General features: G+C 46.4%; 1 protein-coding gene across 3 annotated transcripts in view; it reads right to left on the bottom strand.

The window, feature by feature from the left end:
• Window positions 1-23,915, bottom strand: part of BACE2 (beta-secretase 2) — a 115,407-nt gene that overhangs the window by 43,811 nt on the left and 47,681 nt on the right. For all 3 annotated transcript variants that reach the window (XM_005548655.5, XM_005548654.5, XM_074033984.1), the window contains exons 2-3: window positions 11,553-11,641; window positions 133-349 (exon numbers count right to left, since the gene is read on the bottom strand). In XM_005548655.5, the coding sequence (XP_005548712.1) occupies window positions 133-349; window positions 11,553-11,641 (306 nt within the window). The remainder of the gene's footprint in view (window positions 1-132; window positions 350-11,552; window positions 11,642-23,915) is intronic.

The following is a 23,915-nucleotide window of genomic DNA, read 5'->3' on the forward strand; positions in this document are numbered from 1 at the left end:
ATACTGGTCTGTTTCCACCACATGGTTCTCACTGTCTCCAAGGATAGCTCAAGACTCGTGTGTCAGCCCTTTAATGATTTTCAGAATCTCATCCTATTATTTGATTTCCTTAAATCCATGGATTAGCCTTACCTTGGCAAGTGTGGCATAAGCTAGGCCAAGTATTCCATTCCATTTAATCCCAGGCAAAAAGAAATTCTCTGATTCAAAAATAGTGGCAATGTTGACAAGAAAAGAACTATTGAAGCCTTTGGGGATGGTGACGAGGTCTTCCCCAACGAAGCCCGTCCAGCTTCCTTGTGTGTACTTCACAGTGACGTCAAAGCCCTTGGAGCGGTATGTGCTAGACCTGGAGAAAGAAAAGAAAAGCCTATTGTATTCATTTTATTTTATTATTATTTTATTTATTTATTTATTTATTTATTTATTTATTTATTTATGAGATGGAGTCTTGCTGTGTCCTCCAGGCTGAAGTGCAGTGGTGCGATCTCTGCTCACTGCAACCTCCGCCTCCCGGGTTCAAGCGATTCTCCTGCCTCAGCCTCCTGAGTAGCTGGGAATACAGGCACATATCACCATGCCCAGCTAATTTTTGTAATTTTAGTAGAGACGGGGTTTCACCCTGTTGGCCAGGATGGTCTCGATCTCTTGACCTTGTGATCTGCCTGCCTTGGCCTCCCAAAGTGCTAGATTACAGGTGGGGGCCACTACGCCTGGCTAAGCCCATTGTATTCTCTTACGTATCCATGTTCCCGAGCCACAAAGATAAGGTTGCCATGTCCAAGACAGCTATCCTAAACACAGAAAGTCTACTGTAAGCCTGTAAGCCATTCTTCATCATGAACAGCATCAATGTTCACAAAGCGACAGCTTCCCCCAAAAACATAATCGCTAATATTTGGTAGCAGTGTTGTCCATGTTATGTGGAAGGGTCGCACTGGTGTAAACATGTGGCTTTTGAGTTTAATTTTTCCCTATACCCAAGTTAAACCCTATAAGTCAGGTGCTTTGCTTGGCCACTGTAGCCTTTGAAGGACACAACCCAATCTGGGCACCTGCCTGGCCCTCCGGCTTTGCAGGGCTGCTGCACTGCTGCTCTGTGACATGGGTAGGTGCTGGCACCCTGGAGGGAGGCTCCACCAGCCTGCGCCAGCAGCGGCTGGGTTTCATGTTCACATATACAACTCATGTGACAAATAATGACCAAGTCCTACCTGCTGAAACCCACATCTTTCATGTCACAGGTCCTTCTCAAGGTTCTCCCCCAATGTCCCAAAGCTGATTATACTCACACCAAAATATGGGCAGTGACGCTAATGGCATGCCAGAACATGAATCACTGTGACATGACCCTGAGCCTGACACTCACGTGGCCCTGGGGGTGAGAGCTACTGACGCAGAACAACACTCACAAGATCAGAGAAAAGTCCTGCCTGCTCAGTTTAGGCTGCAGTGAGGGGAGACAATGCATGCGGGAATGGTGGTTACGGGGAATGAGAGCCACCCGGGGAACAAAGCAGGCAAGGGGACCTCAAGTGACCCAGCAGTCGGAGAGAACTCTTGGATTCGGCCATGTTTGCATGAGACCTGAATGAAGACAGTGAGACCTGGGGCTCTCTGGGGGCAGCGCATTGTGGAGATAGGACAGCAGGTGTCGAGGCCCTGGGGTGTCCCACCCTGCAAGGTCATTCCTACGCCCATTTGAGTTTGAAAACTGCTGGAATATAGGACGGAACCTGAGAAACATCTCTAGGCAAATGTCTGTGAACTCAAACCACGCTCCTCCTAAGAAAATGATCACCATCCTAAGCTAAATATCAAATCACCCTGAAGCGATCCTGCTCACCTGCAGGCTTGATTTCACTCTGTTTTAATAATCAGTCTGCGAACATTAACACATGTTAATAAGTCTTTGTCGTGGGATTACATGAACTAGCGCAGTCTTGCTTAAGGTCAGTAAAGAAGTTCGGAGATGACATGATCATTCATTCATTCATTCATTCATTCATTCATTTATTATTTCTTTTAAAGATAAGGTCTTGCTCTGTCATCCAGGCTGGAGTGCCATAGCACAATCATGGCTCACTGCAGCCTTGAACTCCTGGACTCAGGAGATCCTCCCGCCTCTGCCTACTGAGTAACTGGCACTAGAGGTGCACACCAACAAGCCCGGCTAATATTTTTCTTTCTTTTTTTGCAGAGACGAGGTCTCATTATGTTGCCCAAGTTGGTCTCAAACTCCTGGGCTCAAGCAATCCTCCTGCCTTAGCCTCCCAAAGTGCTGGGATTCCAGGCATGAGCCACCATATCTGGCCTTTAATTCATTAATTCATTCTTGGTATATCTAATAAGTGTTAAAAATATTAACTATCTTTAATTCAGTAACTGCACTTCTGAGACTCTGACCCTAAGGAGACACCCAGGAAGCAGACAGAGGTTCATGTGCCAAGATGGTCGTGATGTTTTATGCATAACAGCAAACAGCTGGAAACCATCCAAATGCTCAGTAACAAGGAAACAGTTCAGTAAATTACAGCATATCCATATGATGCACTATTATGTGCCAAAGAAAAAAATGTTTCTTTTTCTAAGAAATTTTAAATGATGTAGAGAAAAAGTTAAAAGAAAAATACGTCAAAGAGACAGAATCTCCTTCAAAACTATTTATTACACTCAAATATTAACAGTGGCTAGCTGAGGTGGCAGGATTGGGGGTGGGGGGACTCCTATTCTTGTGGTTAGGTACCTCCACATTTTTTGCATATATAAGTTTTATAATCAGGAAAAATGTGATTTTACGAAGGTCTAGCAAACAGATTTTGGGGAAACAGCTGATTGTAACTTCAAAATGGGGTACAGAATCTAAAGATGGTTGGATTTTAACATTTGCCTACTGTCTTGGTTCACTCCACCATGATCATAAAGTAGAAGAGGCATTCAGTGAATGTTTTCTGTGCGCAAATCTCCCAACAATGGGCAGGCACAGAAACAGAAAAGTGACCACAAAGGGACCTTAGAGCACTAAGGGATCCATCAGAAATTACCCAGGTAACGTGCAGTCAGGTCTTTGAAAAAGGGTATCTGAAGATTGGTGGAATGCCAAGCTTTAGTGCCAATATAAATTCAGATGTGCCTGCCACATGAGGGGATGCACACGTTTATGTTGAATAGCAATAAAAATACTAAATTATTCAGTCCATTTTGACAATTTGGGTTCATTCCTCAAGTTCAGAAATACACTATCTTGAAATGCTTGGAGAATACGATCTAGTACAGAGGTTGGCAATTTTTTTCCATAAAGAAACAAATAATAGATGTTTTAGGTTTGTAGGCCATAGGATCTCTGTGATAACTACCCAGCTCTCAAACGTAATGTGGAAGCGGCCACAATGTGTAAGTAAACTTGCATGGCTGTGTTCTGATAAAACTTTATTTCCTAAAACAGGCAGCAGGTCATATTTGGCTCATGGGCTAGCCTTTGCCAACCCCTGGTGTATTAGTCCGTTTTTAGACTGCTGATAAACGCATACCCAAGACTGGGTGGGTAATTTATAAAGGAAAAGAAGTTAAATGGGCTCACAATTCTATGTGGCTGGGGAGTCCTCACAATCATGGTAGAAGGTGAAAGGCACGTCTTACATGGCGAAGGGAAGAGAGAAATGAAAGCCAACTGAAAGGGGTTTCCCCTTATCAAACCATCAGATCTTGTGAGACTTATTCACTACCATGAGACAGCGTATGGGCAAAGACCACCCCCTTGATTCAATTATCTCCCACGGGGTCCTTCCCACAATACATGATAATTATGGGAGCTACAATTCAAGATGAGATTTGAGTGGGGTCACAGCCAAACCATACCTCCCGGCATGGTAGAATAACTGTTTGTTGTTGTTGTTGTTGTTGTTGAGATGGAGTCTCACTATGGCACCCAGGCTGGAGTGCAATGGTGCCATCTTGGCTCACTGCAACCTCCGCCCCCTGGATTCAAGCAATTCTCCTGCCCCAGCCTCCCTAATAGCTGGGATTACAGGCACATGCCACTATGCCCAACTAATTTTTGTATTTTTAGTAGATATAAGGTTTCACCATGTTGGTCAGGCTGGTCTCAAACTCCTGAACTCAGGTGATCCACCTGCTTCAGCCTCCCACAGTGCTGGGATTACAGGTGTGAGGCACCTTGCCTGGCCCTGGTAGAGTAATTGTATCTTTCCTAAACAGTTTAAAGTGCTATGACTTCCTTTTGAAAAATTTAGTTTTACTCTGTCCAGGCTATAGAAAACTCCATAGAATTTGTAGTGTTAGTAAGAACCTGAACCAGCCGGCATATCTATTTAGTGTATCTTCTCTGGTTTCCTGCCCAGGCTGCTGGTCCCCTTAGAGGGAGTACTCTGGATATTTTGGTGTCATTTCCAGAGAGACAAGAGGCAGCTGGAGTTATACTGCCTGGGTTCAAATATGAGTTCAATACTTTATTAGCTGTGTGACCCAGGGCCAAGTTATTTACTCTCTTTATGCCTCAGTTTCCTCAACTAAAAAATGGCGATAATATAATACCATCCCTCATGAAGTTAATTACACAGATTAAAAGAGTTAATACTGTAAAGCATGTAGAACAAAAGCTTGGAACACAGGAGATATGCCACAAAATAGCTGCTATTATTATAATTATCTAATCATTTGCTACCTTTCTTCAGTCTATGAGTTATTATTAGAAAATTCAAGTCTGTTAGGCCATGTTTGCATTGCTATAAAGGAACACTTAAGGCTGAATAATTCATAAAGAAAAGAGGTATGATTTTAGCTTATGGTTCTGCAGGCTGTGCACAAAGCATGGTGCTGGCATCTGCTTCTGGTGAGGCCTCAGGAAGCTTCCACTCAAGGTAGAGGGCAAAGGCAGACACAGTACATCACATGGTGAGAGCTGGGGCAAGAGAGAGAGGAGGAGGTGCGCGGCTCCTTTAAACAACCAGCTCTCATGTGAACTAAAGGAGCGAGAACTCACTCATTGCCTTGATGAGGGCAACAAGTCATTCATGAGGCATCTGCCCCCTTGACCCAAACGCCTCCCCTGAGGCCCCAGGTCCAACACTGAGAATCATATTTCAACATGAGATTTGCACCCAAAGCAAATCATCAGGATTTTCTGTTTGTTTGTTTGTTTCTGGAAAAAGCTCCTATAGAGCTACTCTTACTGAATCTAATGCTGCCTCATTCTAAAGTCCAAACACCCCATGGAAAGGAGCCAATGTGTGTGGGGTGACTTGGCTAAGGAGGTCAAGGAGAGGTGGTGACGCTTCAAGCTCTTGTGCAACCGGTGTCTAAAAGGCAAGAGTTCCTCTCTGCCCTGCACTAGCTCTGTCCAACAGAACCTCCTGTGACGACAGAAATATTCTGTCTACGCTGCCCAATAAGCTGGCCGCTTGTGACTAATGAACACTTGAAATGTGATTATAGTGCAACTGAAAGACTTAACTTCTATTTTATTTAACATTCATTAAAATAGCCACATGTGACTTGTGTCTAGCCTTGTAGAAAGCACAGTCCAAGATAATGTTAAAAAAAAAAAAAGGTAATTCTCGGTTCATATTCATATTCTCTGGGTTCCTTGAACTAAACCTCTGAGTAAAACCCCACAGAAGAATCATAAGTGACTCTAGGGGTTATTAGTAGCACAGAGTTTCCAGCACTTTAAATAAAAAATACGTCTTCATCTTCATTTTCTAGCACCCCACCTCTTGGGACTAAAATACTTTGGCTCTCAATTGCTCTGCACAATAATTAAATGCATGGAGCAAGAAACCTGGATGGGCTTCTCCTTGGCAATGTCCATTCCGGGTGCTCAGAAACAGCAATCAATCAGGGATGTGGGAGGTCAGGAAAAAGCCCGCTCACAGTAAAATAAACACTTTGAACCAAACTCAGAAGATGTTCTACCTCTGATAAGAGTGCTCAGGGAATGCAGGATTAGAAAGTGAAATCAACTGAACTGAGGGGAAAAGAGCTGCAGAACATTTTACTATTTCAAAAGAAACCTGCTGTTGTTTGCAGAGAACACGAAAAGAGAAGGTGGATGTGGAGAATTCTAGAGTTCAATCCTTGGGTCAGTTCTGGTTCTCCTAAGCCACTTGACCCAGGAAATGCTGAGTCTCCTAAAGAACTCTGCTCAGGACCTCCCTGGGGCTCTCAGGGTCAGAAATCTACCAGTGGGCTTACTGTCCTGGCCCAGGTTACCAGATGCCCCTCTTAATCTTCTGTGATTCTGGAAGTCACCAGACCTGAATGCATGAGACCCTGAGGTTCAGGGTCAGCTCAGCCTGCTCAGCCTGGTGTTTCATCAACATCCTCAATAATGTTAAATGCTCACAGGCTCCAAAATGGCAAGTGCCCTTCTATCAGGCAAATGATGGACATGCTTGAGAAATGATCTCAATAATCAGGTAAAAATATCTATCCTCATTCAACGGAAAGCCATTTGATCTGTATCCAGTTTAGCCTTCTAAAAGAAGTCCCTAATTCCACTTACAAGCATTAGTTGAGGAAAATACATTGGTCTCTTGCTCTGTGAGCTTCACCCCGGATATAGTACAGACAGAAGTAAGGAGACATTTTAATGGAAATATACTTAATTTCCTGAATAGATTCATGGAGGGTCAAGGGATGAGTATACTGGATCACTCTTCAAGCCAGCTAGCTGGAGGTGAGATTTTATTGGCTAAAAAAGATGTACATTTAAAAAATGCATGATCTTTTCTTTTCTTCTTTTTTGCTCTATAGTAACTCACTGGAACATTCACCACCATGAAAAGATGGATTCTGATAAAGATGAGCTCACAAATGACTAATGGTAGCCTGACATCTCATTCCATAAATCAAAGAGATCTTGTCAAAGAACCCCACGCCAAAACTCCAATTACTGTAACATGTTTCAGGAAGCATTAGACCTGAATATCCAAAGACAGGACGTGAATCAGAGGCGGACAAACCCAACCAGAACCTTATTATAACTAAGAGAGATCAGAAGCACAAGCAAATACAGACACATCACAGGGCAGAGAGCTGCAGCTCAGAAAAGAAACCTTTGTCAAAAATTGAGAAGGCAAAAGGACGGTCTCTTGGCTCCCATCAAATACAATGGTTGAAAGTATAACTTAGGCCAACTCTAAAGTTAGATGAAAACATTAGACAAATTAATTATACATAACTGACATTGAAAGAAAATATTCATGTCTTTCAATCATAAAGCATATCAACCATAATAAAACATGTAAAAAGCAGATAAAAGGAAACAAGGTTAATATCAATCTAAGAAAGTATTTAACTTGCGAAGCAAGCATGGTAGCAGGGATGTAGTTGAGGGAATAGAACTCACCTCAAACTCAGAAGTGAGATGCATCATCTCTGATTCAGCCAAGAAGAAACCTTACAGTTCTGTTGAAGAATGGTCTCTTGAAAAGAAAGGCGGTACCAGGGTAGAGACCCAAAAGGTGAGCGATGTGTTATACGTAATAAGTCAGTCTCTGCAGTACTCGCGAATAAGGAAGGTACGCTGAATTTGAATGGTGGGGCCGGGCGCGGTGGCTCAAGCCTGTAATCCCAGCACTTTGGGAGGCCGAGACGGGTGGATCACGAGGTCAGGAGATCGAGACCATCCTGGCTAACACGGTGAAACCCCATCTCTACTAAAAAATACAAAAAACTAGCCGGGCGAGGTGGCGGGCGCCTGTAGTCCCAGCTACTCAGGAGGCTGAGGCAGGAGAATGGCGTAAACCCGGGAGGTGGAGCTTGCAGTGAGCTGAGATCCGGCCACTGCACCCCAGCCTGGGCGACAGAGCGAGACTCCGTCTCAAAAAAAAAAAATAAATAAATGAATTTGAATGGTGGAAGTGGCAATGGGGTGAAACCGACCATTGAGGGGCTTTCCCTAGACACTGGTATGTTCTGTTATTTCTCTTTTTATTTACCCACAAAAGGAGAAACAGATCAGGACCTTGAGTGGTCAGAATGGTGGCAAGGAATCCTGAATTATCTTGTGAGATTAGCAGGAGGGAAGGCTTAGTCATCAAAGGAGTTCTGGATGATCCCAGGAGTTTTCACATTCATCAAACGCATACGGACTACAGACGCCCAAAGGATGAAAAACAGGAACCATCTGCCATTTGAATGCAAACCTGGTGATGGGTACAAAATCCACCTGAATACACCAAACAGGGCTAGCAGGTAAGTAAGACAGATGTGTCCCATGGTAGCCGGAAAGAGAAGCACAGCTCAACCAAACACTGAACACAGTTGAAGGGAGCCGAGAAAGATGCTGGGCTGTCTACGGTTGATGAAATATTGCACATAGTCTTCATGATGTGGAGTATTATTTACCCTTGAAGGTTTCAACAATTGCATCTGCATAGCGAAAGGATGTGTGGATTGAGAAGCATACTTTGACCTTGATGGACTCTGGCTATGAGCAGCTGCCACAGAACTGCTATTTACCTGCCATGAAAAAAGTAGCCATCCATAGGGCTTGACTTGCATGGTTCCCTTTAAATCTGGAAAGTAATTATCCATATCACCCTAACCTTGACTTTACTGTGCTTTACTGTTTTCTACTGTATCTTGCATCTACAGATGATGAGAGAAAAACCTATCCTAAGGGGAAAAGAACTGCTAAATGAGAAAATGCAAGCTCCACGTGTGTTGGTTCTGCCCCTATGTGCTGAGCCCCAGTCAGGGGGAAATGTGGAAAACGTGCCACACAGACTAGAGCCCTGCAGTGGAAACAATACAGGGCTGGGACCATCAGGGACCATTCAGATAAGTGGTTCTCAGAGAGGAAGGTCCTGTCCCCTAGGGTAAGTTTTGGAAACTCTAGGGGTGTATTTGATAAGCATGCTGGTTATCCTGGAATGTGAAGGATGGTCATGCAAAATGAAGCATTGTTCCCATCCCACACCACTTTCCAAAGTTGCTCTGGGCATCTGCATGGGTGAAATCTGCTGGATCATCTGAGCACAGAATGCACCTCCCATTCATATGTGCACAAAACCTTTTCTACATAGGTTTAGTATATATTGCATATTCGCTACTATGGAAATCCAGGGAAGCTGATTCTCTTTCTGTTCGTTTTACTTGGAACTTTCCTAAGATTATTTTCCATTTTGGAAAATCATATCAGCAACTGATAGAGTTTGGATATCTGTCCCCTCCAATTCTCATGTTGAAATTTGATCCCCAGTATAGGAAGTGGGGCCTGGTGGAAAGTGTTTAGGTGCTGAGGTCAGATCTCTCAAGAATGGCTTTGTGCCTTGCCCATAATAATGACTGAGGTCTCACTCTGTTAGTTCCAGGGAGGGCTGATTGATTGTTAAAAAAAAAGCCTGGCACGTCCTTCCCCTACCCTTGCTTCCTCTCTCCCATGTGATCTCTGCACACTGGCTCTGCTTCGCTTTCCACCATGACTAGAAGCAGCATGAGATCCTGACGCCATGCTTCCTGTACAGCCTGCAGAACCATGAGGCAAATAAACCTTTGTTCTTTGTAAATTACCCAGCCTTGGGTATTCTTTTATAGTAGTGCAACAGACTAAGACAGCAAACTGAGCAGCTTGGGGTGGGTGAGTCTAAGTCAGCCTGCCTTGATCAGTCTACACTGGGTGTACATGTCCACAGTGATGTTAACTCACCTCCAGCACCCACCTATTGCATGATCTCCTAGCACCACGGAGCCAGGGTGTTCATGCATTGAGGTTCTGATTACCTGGTTATACATTACTTCCCTTGTATTCCCCCCACATTACGTCAGGGCACTTTGAGCTGTGTGTGTAGATAAGTCATATGACTTTTGCAGTCACTTCAGGGAATGACAAAGCACTTGTTATAAAAAGCGGGTGTTGGCTGAAGGTTTGGGGACTGCTGGTCTCAATGATTGAATTTGGGCAAGTCCCCTGTCTCCCCGACCTCCTGTACTGCAGAAATCAAAATGAGAGGTTTGGACCAACTCCAAGTCCTGTTCCATGATGAAGTAGTCCAGAATGAACAGTTGGAGGTGAGGGCTGTTTGGGGACTGAGGACTTGGATGAATCACAGATCTGAGTGGGAAGGGGCAGCACAAGCCATCGTAAACCAAGCGTCTGCTGCACACACAGAGAGAACCACCACCACTACTTCTACACACGTTTGTGGTTATAGCAACAGCTGGGCACATACTGATCACAGGCAGGTGTTATATCCGGGAATATCAATGAAGGAAGCTTACCAACACATGAAGCCATAAACCAAGCTATCAGTTCCTTGAGGGAGGGGCCAGCCACATTTTTCTGAAGCCTCACAGAGCACTGGCCACCATAGCCCTCTCCCCAGCATGCAGCTGTAGCCATACGGGTAGGAGGCCCCGTCATTTATGGCACCAAAGTGGAGCCCAGGATGTGGCGTAGGTAGAATAGATATACAGGGTTTCCTCTATGCTTTCTTTCATACACGGCAAATCATCTCGCTTTATTAAATTGCCTGGCATTTTCAGAAGACTTCAGCTATTCTTCCTCCTCCTTTTGTCCCCAACTAGAGCTGGCCTTTATTCCCTGGAACAAAGCACTAAGGATAAGGAAAGTGAGAAAGGGAAGTCAGGAAAAGAATTTACAGTAGGGAAACCCAATATGACAGTTACCGAGACCCTCGATGATTCATGACCCTAAAAAACGAACCAGCACGTCAGCTTACCTGTTCTGTCTGTTGAGTTTAAATTTCAGGATCGTAAAAATAGTTGTGACATCAAAACATGCACAGCATTTGAGCAGCTTCCAGTTCAGAGGGCGGTGACTCTAGACCCCATGGGCTCCTGCAGAGCTGAAGGCTGCCACAGGCCACTGGGGGCCTCCCCAAACCCCACCCAGGGCTGCTCTGAAGCCTGCATGGACAGAACTTGTTCTATTCCAGAGACCTCCATCTGGCTCCACTTTTTTTTCTCAACTCCACCCCATAATTGTTCATGTGCAGCCTCAGTCTTGGCCCTTAATACTTTGTGCTCACAAAACTCACTCTTCCAAATGAGTGTTGCAAACCAACCCACAGAAACGGCTTCCAGGAACCACACCTTAACCCCTACTGAACTATGTGAAGGGGGGTTTCCGTGTATCCCTTCAGCCGAGGAAGCGACCCCACACCCTTGGCCAGAGTGGCCTCACAGACCCCCAAGACCTGTCCCCTGCTCCAGCCCACCTCCACTGCAGAACTAAAGCTGCTGCAATAACCACCAAAGGGCCACAAGCTCCCTGTGACTTGGATAACTACAGGAGTTGTGTTTGACTTGGATTTTTAGAAAACGAATCTCACGTAAATGCGTGAAGGCTATCAGGAGACCCCTGCTGTGAATTTGAGGATGGAATGAACATGCACATATGCATACACATGTCCACATGTATGTACACGCACATGTACATACACATCCGTATCAGTATCCCCCTTAAAATGAAACAGCTTTCTGGCTGTTATGCTCCGCTGCATTTTGAAGCATGTGGATCATGCAGTACCCCAGCCCAGCACACCAGCCAAGGGGCCAGCACTTACCTCTCTGTGTCAAAGTACGTGTCTATGTAGGAGTGCGGGGCTCCCGCAACGGCAAAGTTACTGCTTCCAGTGTCAACGAGAATCTGTAGCTTTTATGTTTCAAGGAGAGAAAGAAAAAAAGAAAGCATCAAGTTATTTTAATAAGGCAATACTCTTGAATAATTTTTTTAAAACTAAGTACCAAGAATAATTCATCAGTTGGAACAAAAAAAAGTATACTGATGAGGGGAATACAAAAAGCTATTATAAAATTGAAATCTGAACAAAGTCCATGAAGAAGCTTGCACTGGAGAGGGGAAAATGGTCTTGTCTCAGATACACACTGAGCCTTCAAAGAGAATGGATTCTGTTAAATAACTGGGTTTTCTTTTTAGGCCGTTGGTGCTTGAAACCAAGGCTGAGCTCCTTCTTATCTCCGGGCTTTTGGCCAGGTTTAGCCCTCCACTGGGCTCACCCTCCCCTTGCTATTCCAAATCTCACCTGGAAACCCCGATCCAACATGGCCTCCCCTCCCCAGGATGCCTCCCAGCCTCCTCATGGCAGGTGGTGGCCCCTCACCTCCCTGCACGGAACCTGGGAACACCTGTCACAAGCATCGTTTTTTAGGTTATTTGAGATATAGTTTGTGTATAATAAAAATGCAAGATCTTAAATGTTCGCCTGGTGAGTTCTGGCATGTGTCCCAAACCAAGATGCAGAAATTTCTATTCACCTCAAAAGGTCCCTTTATGCCCCTTTCCCTTCTGGTCCCCAGAAGCAACCACTTTCTGGCTTTTGTGACCGTGGACTGGTTTCATCAGTTCTTGAACATTCTATAAATGTCATGATGCGGGTTTCTGTGTGTTTGTTTTTTAGCATGGTTTCTTAAGTGCAGCTTGTCTCTGAGACATCCTCATGTTGCATCAGCCCTTTGTTTTTCTTCACTGTGCAGGGACACACGATAATTTGCCTCTGCTTTTGATGTGCCCTTGAGTTGTGTCCAGTTTGAGGCTACTATGAATAAGACAGCTATGGACACACTGTATAGGTCTTTTTGCAGACATATATTTTCATTTCTCTTGGGTAAATACTAGGAGTGAAACTTTTTGGATCATAGACTAGATACTTTTTTTTTTTTTTTTTTTTTTTGAGACAGAGTCTCACTCTGTCGCCCAGGCTGGAGTACAGTAGCACCATCTTGGCTCACTGCAAGCTCCGCCTCCCAGGTTCACACCATTCTCCTGCCTCAGTCTCCTGAGTAGCTGGGACTACAGGCGCCCGCCACCACGCCCGGCTAGTTTTTTGTATTTTTAGTAGAGACGGAGTTTCACCGTGTTAGCCAAGATGGTCTCGATCTCCTGACCTCGTGATCTGCCTGCCTCGACCTCCCAAAGTGCAGGGATTACAGGCATGAGCCACCGCGCCCGGCTGACTAGACACATTTTTAACGTTTTAAAGAAAACTGCTGAACAGGTCTGCAATGTGGGTCTACCAGGTTATATTCCCATGAGCGATGGATCCATGGGCCATTTGGTGTATTTACTCTGTATCCGCCCCCAAATTTGGTGGTGTTGGTCTTTTCAATGTGAACCATACTAATGGGTGTGGAATGGTACCTCACCGTGGTTTTAATCTGCAGTCCCCTAGCGACCAATGCTATTGGGCTGTTGCCCTGTATCCCGTTGCCTCACTCATCTTCCCCAGTGAACCATGTCTCAGGGCAGGTGTGTATGTTACTCATCATTTTATGCCCAGCATCTATCCCAAGTCCAGATACATGCCCAATTGTTACAGAATGAACACACCTTTTAGAAATAAACACAGGCCACAGAGATATAGCCCAAAAGGTTGAAAAACAAGTTTAAAAAGCTATGGACTAAAGAAATCAAAATAGGCCAGGTGCGGTGGCTCGCCTGTAATCTCAGCACTATGGGAGGCCGAGGCGGGCGGATCACGAGGTCAGGAGACCGAGACCATCCTGGCTAAATAGTGAAACCCCATCTCTATTCAAAATACAAAAAATTAGCCAAACGTGGTGGCACATGCCTGTAGTCCCAGCTACTCGGGAGGCTGAGGCAGGAGAATTGCTTGAACCCAGGAAGGAGAATTGCTTGAACCCAGGAGGCGGAGCTTGCAGTGAGCCTAGATCGCACCACCTCATTCCAGCCTGGGTGACAGAATGATACTCTATCTCAAAAAAAAAAAAAAAAAAAAAAAGAAAAGAAAAGAAAAGAAAAGGCAAAATAGGCAAGTTTTTGCCTAAGATTATCTTAGCAACAATTATAGAATAATTTTGCCAAGGACCTCAGTTTAGCTGGGTCCAGCGTTTGCCTCTGAGATGACCTGTCGGCAGGATCTGATTCAGTCTCGCTCCCTCTTCCCGGAAACATTCTTCACTCTGGATCCTGGGCCCCACACTTTTCTGACTTCCTCCTTCCCTGACTCCTCACATTAGTTTCACTGTTGGGTGCTTCTCATCTCCCCGACCTGCTGAACTTTCCCAGGGCTCAGCTCAGGAATCACTTCTGGGATCCATCCACTCACACCCTTGGTGTTCCCACTGAGTCTCGAGGCTTCAAATGCCATCCGCGTGTCGACGATCCCCAGGCTTACAGCTCAGCCCAGGCCTGCGCATGCGCTCTGGGTTCTACCTATTCAACACCTCCCCCTGGCTGGCTAATAGTCATCTTTTATGGGTTGAGATGTGTTTTCCAAACTGTGAATGTGCCTTTATTTGGAAAAAAGGTCTTCACAGAGGTAATCAAGTGAAGGTGAGGACCACGGGGGTGAGCTCTAATCCAGTATCACAGGCGTCCTTCTGGGCAGAGGAAAATGCACGGAAAGCAGACACACAGGGGGGTGCCAAGTGACAGCAGAGATAGGGATGGGAGTGACACAAGAACACCAAGGACTGAGGACCATGGCCAGGGGCTGGAAGAGGAACGGATGGCTCCACCTGGAGTTTCAGAGGATGCATGGCCCCACCAACACCTTGATTTCAGATTTCTTGCCTCTAGAACTGTGAAATAATACAATCCTGGGCCTTTTTTTTTTTTTTTTTTTTCAGACAGTGTCTCACTCTGTCGCCCAGGCTGGAGTACAGTGGCACAACCATGACTCACTACAGCCTCAAACTCCTGGGTTCAAGGGATCCTCTCACCTCAGCCTCCAAAGTAGCTGGGACCACAGGCGTGTACCACCATGCCTGGCTAATTTATTTTTATTTTTTGTAGAAGGGGTCTCACTATGTTGCCCAGGCTAGTCTTGAACTCCTAGGCTCAAGTGATCCTCTCGTCGTGGCCTCCCAAAGCGCTGGGATTACAGGCATGAGCCACTGCACCTGGCCCATTTGTGTTGTTTTAAGCTCTCAGTTTGTGTACTTAGTTACAGCAGGTCCAGGAAACATCTTGAGATGGGACATCATCTCAGGCCTGGCATAGACCGAACTGAGCTCCGGCTGCCCCTACCCCTGCTCTTCTGATGGACTTGGCCATCCTGGTCGACGGCAGCTCCATCAGGTCTGGCCAGGCCACGCCAGAGGTGATCCCTAGGGCTTCCTTCCCCTCACGCCCCACATCCAGCCACCAGGAGTTCCTGAGGACTCTGCCTTCAGGTTCTGGCCCACACCTGCCCACCCCTCACCTCCTCCAAGGAGACTGGGGGTCCACACCACTGTCATCCCCTCCTTGTCCTCGTCGGTGTCCCTGCTTCCTTCCTAGGCCTACTTCCAACCAGCAGCCACCACAGTCCTATTACAGTTACGTCAGAGGGAGCCAGCCCTCCACCTCCCTCGGCTCTCATGTCACCCAGAGCAACAGGCAAAGTCCTCACATGGTCTGCCGAGTCACTCGCCACACCCTGACCTCATTCCTCCAAGACACGCTGACCACCAGGCCACTCCATGAATGCCCCAGACGTGCCCCAAAGGGAGGGCCTTCCCCCTGGCCACCCTGCTGGGGTGGGGGCTGCTCCCCAGGATAGCCAGGTTCACGTGGCACAGCCCATTGCTCCCTTCCAGGCTTCCTTCAACACCACCTTCTCCGCGAAGTTGACCCTGGCCGGCCCTTTGGGAGAACTGCTGTTCCTAGTCTCCTGCCGATCTGTGCATTCCCATTCCCTTTCCCCGGCATAACACCACGCCTCTCACATAACAGTGATGGCAGACACTGAACACGGCCTGCAGTGGGCTGGGTAATGCTGTCAGCACTTCCTATATCCATTAGTTTCTTTCAACCTCATAACAGCACTCCAAGGGCAGCACGGTCATCACTCCATGTCACAGATGGAAACACTGAGGTGCAGAGAGGCTGACCTCCCCAACTCTACAAGGGCAAGTGGCAGAGCTGAGGCTGGAACCCAGAGTCAGACTCCGAGCGCATGCTTGTAACCAACTCAGCCACCGCCTGGGCCCCACGAGCAATCATACCATTCACAGGGTCCCGGCAGCTCCTGCTGCCTCCCTCTGGCAGGGATTTTTGCTGTTTGCTGCTCTGTCTGCCATGCATGCCTCCAACAGGGCCAGGCACACAGAAGACACTCACACATTTGTGGAATCAACAACGAAATTATTCTCAAAGGTGAAATCAAAGACACTCATTTTGCCCTTGGTACAAAGGTAACAGATTCCAAAAAAATAAACAAGCAAGGATAATGCAGTCTGTGCACACACACCAGCCGTGTGTAGGTTCCGCACACACAGTTTTCGAGCTGTTGGCAAAAACAAAGTCAGGCTCCTACTTCCCTAATCTACTAAGTACCATGCCCCTTCCCCTGCAGGAGGCCGTGGAAATAGTGGAGAGAAATGAACGACGATCCTGGGCATCTGCCAGGGGCAGTGCTATAACTTGTGGTGACGTCCCTGTTTTCTCAAATGAAAATCTACTTTGTGACTTTAGAGAATTCCCTCCCGAACAATGAAGATCATGTTCACAAAAACTTTGTAGGAATGGTAGAGAAAAAGATTTGGGGGATGAAGGTTTGAAGTGAATCTAAAACAATGGCAAAGGCACTCTGCTTTTTTTTTTTTTTAATATACTTTTTTTTTTGAGAGGGAGTCTCACTGTGTTGCCCAGGCTGGTCTTGAACTCCTGACCTCAAGTGATCCACCCACCTTGGCCTCCCAAAATGCTGGGATTACAGGCATGAGCCACCACACCCAGCCAGCAAAGGCACTCTAACTAATGAGATTATAAACGTCACTTTAAACATCTTAGTTTTAGTAAACGAATGCTCTATTCTCAATTTCTATTTACAAATACACAGATCCTAGAAAACATGTAAGATCTTGCTCCTTTACAGAGGTGTTTTGGTAGATTTCAGATAGAATGTAATCTCACATATACAAAAATATATTTACATATATATTATTCTATATAATTTATTATCTGGTTCTCCATCCAAATATTAGATGCTCAACACCCCCAAGTTTCAAAGCCACAATTTGGATTAGATTTAATCCTAATTTCTCATAAACATACAAAAGGGCATGAAAGATTGTGAAATACGTATTTGATTCCATCCCCATTTCCTGGCATACAACTCCTAAAATCTCTGGGATCTCCAAAGTGATGTGTTTTTGTATGCTGTGAGTTGACTGATGGCTGGCAGCCCCTAGGTAGCTTCGGGATGGGGGCTGGTCACCGGAAAGAGCAAGGCAGGATTAGAGGACTGGGACTTTCAGCCCCGCCCCCAACCTTCAGGAGCGGGAAGGAGCTGAAGGTTAAGCTGATCACCAATGGCCAATGGCTTAATCAATCATGTCTACATAATGAAGCTTCCACAAAACCCCAAAAGAACACAGTTCCTTAAATTTCCAGACAGCTAAGCTTCCTGGAGGGTGGCGTGTACAGGGATGGCACGGAAGTTCTGAAACCGTCCCCCTACACCTCACCCTACACATCTCTTCATCTCTCTCTTCTGTAATGCCCTTTATAATAAACCGGTGTACGTGTTTTCCTGAGTTCTGTGAGCAAATCTAGCAAATTAATCAAACCAAGGATAGGGTCCTGGAAATCTTCCGTTTGTAGCCGATCGATCAGAAGCACAGACAATGACCCGGAGCTCGCGACTAGCATGGAAGTTGGGGGCAGTCTTGGGGGACTGGGCCCTCACTCTGGGGTCCGACGCCATCCCCAGGCAGACAGTGTAGGAACTGAGCTAAATTAGAGGACACGCAGCTGGTGTCTGTTGCAGAACTGATCGATTGTTTGTGTGTGGAGAAATCCCCACACACTTGGTCCCGGAAGTCTTCTGAGTTGATCACTGCGGTGTCAGAGCAGAGGGAAGTGTGCGATTTTTCCACTTAGAGGACGCCAAACAAATCTGCATTTACATGGATTTTACAGGAGATAAATTGTTGGAGGCTGAGTAATTCTTGTATGTATCAAATTGTCGGTAACAGGTCAAAGTAAGTGAAGGAGATCCGTCTCTAGGTCAGTCTGGTTGAACCGGATATTCCTGAAGGGTGGGGTTCTCTCTCTTTCTGCTCTTAAATACTAAACACAAAGCTATCAGTAACTCACCACAACCTGACTCTCAAAGGGGGCAGGCATGTCAGAATCCCTGCACCATCTTTTAAACATTCCCCCAAACTGAATTATTTTAAGAGATGAATTTATCATTTTGCATCCAGTTATATACCTTTTTCCTCATCCTATCTCTTCCTATGTGACACTGTCTGCTATAATGTTTCTTCTTTTATTCTTTTCATCTTTACTATACAGATTTCTGGTATTTAGTAATTGTTCTGGTGATCTGCAAGCTTTACGTCTATTTTTAAATTATTTCAGTCATTTTCTTTATAACTTTATGTGATATCTCTTAACCTCTTCTCTTGATTTAGCAACTTAGAATGGTATTTGTGGGATCCCCACTCCGCACACTTCTAAAAAACACAAGATGTGACCAGGCGCGGTGGCTCAGGACTATAATCCCAGCACTTTCGGAGGCCGAGGCGGGCAGATCATGAGGTCAGGAGATAGAGACCAACCTGGCTAACACAGTGAAACCTCATCTCTACTGAAAATACAAAAATTAGCCAGGCGTGGTAGTGCGCATCTGTAATCCCAGCTACTTGGGAGGCTGAGGCAGGAGAGTCGCTTGAAGCTGGGAGGTGGAGGTTGCAGTGAGCCGAGATGGCACCACTGTACTCGAGCCTAGCAAGAGAGCAAGACTCCATCTCAAAAAAAATCAAGAGGTTTGGAAAGGACACGGGGTGCTCTAGGAGAGGGAGCAATGAGAAGAAGTGCTGGATTATAACATTATTTTTACTTTCATGATAAGCTTTTCTGTAATTTTACATAATGCATGACCATCTTTCTTTTTTACCTACCTGCCAATATTTTTTATCTATTGTCTGTCAGAATTTCCTTCCATGAAGGAAGATGAGTTGGTGAATGTACCTGTGTCACCAGGAATCTCAGTCCCACCAACCTCTCCATAGGTTACACTGTTGTTTATATATTTTCAAGATTTGTTTTTGATACCCATATTTCCCACAGTTGCTTAGTCATTCTATAAGGCAAGAGGTTCTCTCCTTCCTACCAGTCCTCCTGTACCTGACTTCACCCAGCTCTCCAATGGCTAGGTTTTGTTCAGCCTCCCATGGGCCCCATCCAAAGTTGGACACCATCTTCCCCAAGGGCTTTCACGCATGTGAGCACCTCTCCATGGCCTTTATACTTGAAGAATGATCTGCCTGGGTTTTATGCATTTGGGTCACATTTTTTTTTCCTTAACACTTTATACACACACACACACACACACACACACACACACACACACACATATATTTTTTCTCTAGTGTCTTTCAAAAGTGAGTATTTGTGGAGAAAACTAAAGCATGTCTTATTTTTCCTCATTCACGTGACTTTTTCTCCTTGGATACTGAAGAATTCTTTCCATAGTCACAAAGTTCTATAGTTTTATTGTTTATATTAGAACCATCATTCTATAGTTTTACTGACACATCTTAACGTTGGTTGGTCTGATTCAAGTTTCCTGCAAAATGGGACTCACTTTTACATTAATTTCCTACGGCTGCCTTAACAAACAGCCACGAACTGGTTGGCATGAGATAATATACATTTATTTTCTTGCAGTTGTGGAGGCCAGAAGTCCAAAATCCAGGTGTGGGCAGGGCTGCACTTCTCACAGAAGCTCCAGGGGAGGGCCCTTCTTGTCTCTCCCAGCTTCTGGTAGGGGCTGGCAGCCCTCAGGCTGTGTCACGGAGGCATGTCCCCAGGCTTCCTGCTCACTTGCTGCTGGCCGGGTCTCTACTTGCTCTGTCCATCTTCAAGGCATGCCAGCCTCCAGGCCTCCTCGCTGCCTGCAGAGCTGGCTCTGTGACATCTTCTTTGCAGCTAGCTTAGGATTATCACAAGAGCAAAAGCCACTTCTATGGCTGATGTGAAAAGAGCAAGGCCTGGGACCTAAACTATCACTGGGAGGGGGCTCCAAAGTACGACGTGTCCAGCACCCAGGCTGGAAAGCACCAAGGCTCAACCAGCAGATACCTCACCAAAGCTGCCATGAGCTGCCATAGGGAAGGCACATGGCCCTGAGTCTTCACCACTGTCTCCGTGTTGGGGATTTAAATGTTTGCTGGAGGTGAGATGAACTTTGAAGTTGCTTGGCTAAAAGGGGGTAAACAGGGAAAGGAGAGGGGTAAAGAGGTAAAGGAGAGACAGAAAAAAACACAAAAAATAATTCCTTTACAAGGCAAAGCAGAGAATATTAGGCCTTGAGAAGAGGACAGTGTGGATGTTAGGCAAGAAACATCAATCGCCCTAAAAAAATAACTAATTGTACAACAGTAGGAAATACGTTTTCTTGGCCATTAAAAGTCACAGATAAGAACAGCTATAGATTGGGCCGGGCACAGTGGCTCACACCTGTAATCCCAGCACTTTGGGAGGTCAAGGCGGGCAGATCACGAGATCAGAGTTTGAGACCAGCCTGACCAACATGGTGAAACCCCGTCTCTACTAAAAATACAAAAATTAGCCTGGTGTGGTGGCACGCGCCTGTAATCCCAGCTACTCAGGAGGCTGAGGCAGGAGAATTGCTTGAACCCGAGAGGCAGAGCTTGCAGTGAGCTGAGATCATGCCACTGCACTGCAGCCTGGGCGACAGAGCGAGACTCCATCTCAAAGAAAAAAAAAAAAAAGAACAGCTACAGATTTCTGAACAAGATCAGCCTTCCTCCCTGTGCCCATTGTCCATCGTGGAAGCCGTTTCATAACTGTTTCTGGGTCTCGCTGGTAACTCTGCACTCAGCAGCCCAGGAGACCCAACACCCGGCCAGCCAGGCTGGCAATGCACATCCATGCTGACAGCGACCGCATAACTAGACAGAGCCAAGACAGGAACAAGACGTGCCCTCCACACAGCAGCCCTAGTGACAGGGGGAGACATTTCACCCTGCTTCCCTCCACCTGAAGTTCCTCCGCAACCTCTGCATCGTCTCGTGACCGGAGCTCTTTCTCACATGCCCAGACCTGGTCCTGCCTCTCAGGGATGTCACTCCCCTCTGCAGAGGCAGGGAACACAAATGCAGAGAAAGTCAGACCAACGTGCAGACTGCATTCTTTCACACAGGTGATTTCTTCTCATTGCCCAGGCATTCAGCACAACCATATCTTTCGTGGCAGTTCCAGCAAAAGCTGGTTTTCAAGAAGGTTCAACTCAGAGTCATGGCTCGGCAAAGCTGGTCACCACTATGGTAGTTCCTAGAGTATATGATCTGATAGAAATGACCCCAAATAAACAAGGCAGCCACAAAGTCAGGCAAGCGATGAGTCTCCAGGGGACAGTAAACGCTCTGGACTGTGTATCACATCATGTGTCTGAGCGGCCCACAGAAGCCGACACCGTTTTCTGCGTGGTGACACTGGAAATGGATCTTTCTCGTGTTGAATTCTAGCCAAGACCATTACCCACTTTTGCAAGTAGCCTCAACCACAGAGATAAAAAACAGTAATGCCACCTGCTCTATAAATTTCACACGAGGCACTCTGAAACAATGGAAAATTCAAACACTCAGGCTGTGGGTTCCTTCCAGGTTCCTCACCTCACGCCACATGCCAGCAATTTAATCTGCCCCTTCCTTTATTCTAGGAATTTCCAAAATTATTTCCTGCCTCTTCGGGTTCAACCTCACGTGCACGTATGCATGTGTTCACACACACACACCAGCCTAGCCCTGGGCCGTGTCCCTCCAGCTACATAAAAGGTCATTGAAAATATATATTCTCAAATTCAGGGAATGTTCTGAACTTCCAAACAAAGCATAACTTAAAAAGACTCAAAAGCTCATACGATAGACAGATCCCCGCTTTACCACTGAGGAAAACAGGAATGCCTTGGAGATGTGAAATGGCCCAGGGAGATCCTGACGTCCCCACCCCGTTCCCTGCTTCCTTCCTGATACGAGGGAGCCTCCCATAGAACTCACATTCCGTTTTTCCAGAACACAATCACAACTAAGAAAAACCTGTTTTCCAGCAGAAGCTGGAGTCTTCTACCCTGATAATTATTGGCTTTTAACTACTCCCACCCTGCCGCCAACATCAGCGGCCTTGAGGGCCTTTGCAGGGCAGATGCAGGTCCTTGCTGTGCTGAGCCTGGGGCGGGGGGTGAGAGCAGCAAAGATGATGGTGCCTGTGTCCTGGCTCCTGCGGAGTACAGAGTCCAGTAGGGAGAACGGCCTGTCCACCAGGACCTGCCCTTAAAAACCGTCTGTGTTCCAAGCTGCCAGAGACCTAAGGAGGTGGAACTGCAGGAACTGAGTAGCTAATTTCTTCTCGCCTTCTTAAAAATGGCAAAACCCAAAACACACTCCGTCCAGCTACTGTTCCTTCTCCCTTCACAGTCAAGCATCCAGCAGTGGGCCACTTCCCATCTCAATTCCTCTCTCCCTTTCTCTCCTCCACCTGCAGAGATGGAGCTTCTGCCTCAGCTCTCCACGGTCGGCCAAGCTCACCAATGACCTCCATGCTCCAGGCCCACGGTCACCTCCGAGCTCTCCCCTGACCTGTCCAGCCTGCAGGCAGTGCTGGCCGCAAGTGACCAGTCCCGCAGTGAAGCTTTGGAAATGTGCCCTCCTGGTTTGCCCCCTCAGTCCTTCCTTCTGATCTCTGCCCTCCCCATTCCTCTTCCTCTAACTTTACATGGTGTTCCCAAGGCTTCTGTGCCCCTGTGCTGGGCACATCACTGTCACACAGGAGTCTGTCTTCTCCAGATAAAGCCCCCAGCACAGTGTGCCCTCCATGAGAGCTGACAGTAGGCTTTTAACTACCCCAACCCTGCCACCAACATCAGCGGCCTCAAGGGCCTTTGCAGGGCAAATGCGGGTTCTTGATGTACTGAACCCGGGGCAGGGGGTGAGAGTAGCAAAGATGATGGTGCCTGTGTCCTGGCCCCTGCGGAGTGCAGAGTTCAGTAAGGAGAATGGCCTGTCCACCAGGACCTGCCCTTAAATGGCTCATTTCTTTGTCACCAGTACCTCAGACAGTGCCTGGGAGCACAGTAGGTGCTCACTAAACAGTTGTTGAATGAATAAATGAAAGTCAAGGTTAGAGAGACATTCATGCAGTGAAGAGCAAGTGGGAGAAACACACATTCCAGGCAAAAGGAAGGTGGCTTGTTCATTTCTAAAACAAATCTCTTGAGCACCTACCAATTATACAGAAAATCTGAGAGTAAAAGAGTTTAGATGATCTATTCCAGAAGATGTGTGAAAATTCTATGCCCCCACAATGGAAACTGTTCGTCTTTGGCATAGACTTCCTTGACAATATGCCCCAGTTCCAGCAACCCCACCCAAAACTGCATAATCAGATTTTACAAAATAATGATAAAACAGGGATGACCATTACGCACACGTCACAGGGGGTGGGAACTAGACATGTCCTGAATGTGAACAAACATCTTCCTGCTATGTCACAAGCCCTTTGAGAACAATTCTACCCTCCCGTCAAACAAATTCTGTCCACACTTCACTGAGCAGAACGACTGAATGCACACAGGGCTTGGAGTCCAATCTCCCTCCACCACTCATGTGCCGGTGCCTGGGTGGGTTCCTCTCCCCAGGCCTCTCTGCACCCTCCTCTAGGAAAGGGGGCGATGACCATTCTCGTGGGGTGCTTGTGAGAAGTAAATGCTGTGACACATGCTTCTCACAGTGCTGGCTCACGGCGAGTGAGCAAATAAACACTAGCGCCAGTTCCACGTGCAGTTTTAGCCAGCAAGGTGGGAAAACTGAGTAAACTGAGTTTAGCTCCTAGTGACCAGGGACACACAGTCCACAGCATCCTGTGGCACTAAAACCTCTGGACAAGGAAAATGGCTGATTCTGGAGCAATTTGATTCTAAAGGATTCTTCCT

Source organism: Macaca fascicularis, chromosome 3 (genome assembly GCF_037993035.2).
Source record: "Macaca fascicularis isolate 582-1 chromosome 3, T2T-MFA8v1.1".
In the NCBI taxonomy this organism is placed as follows: Eukaryota; Metazoa; Chordata; class Mammalia; order Primates; family Cercopithecidae; genus Macaca; species Macaca fascicularis.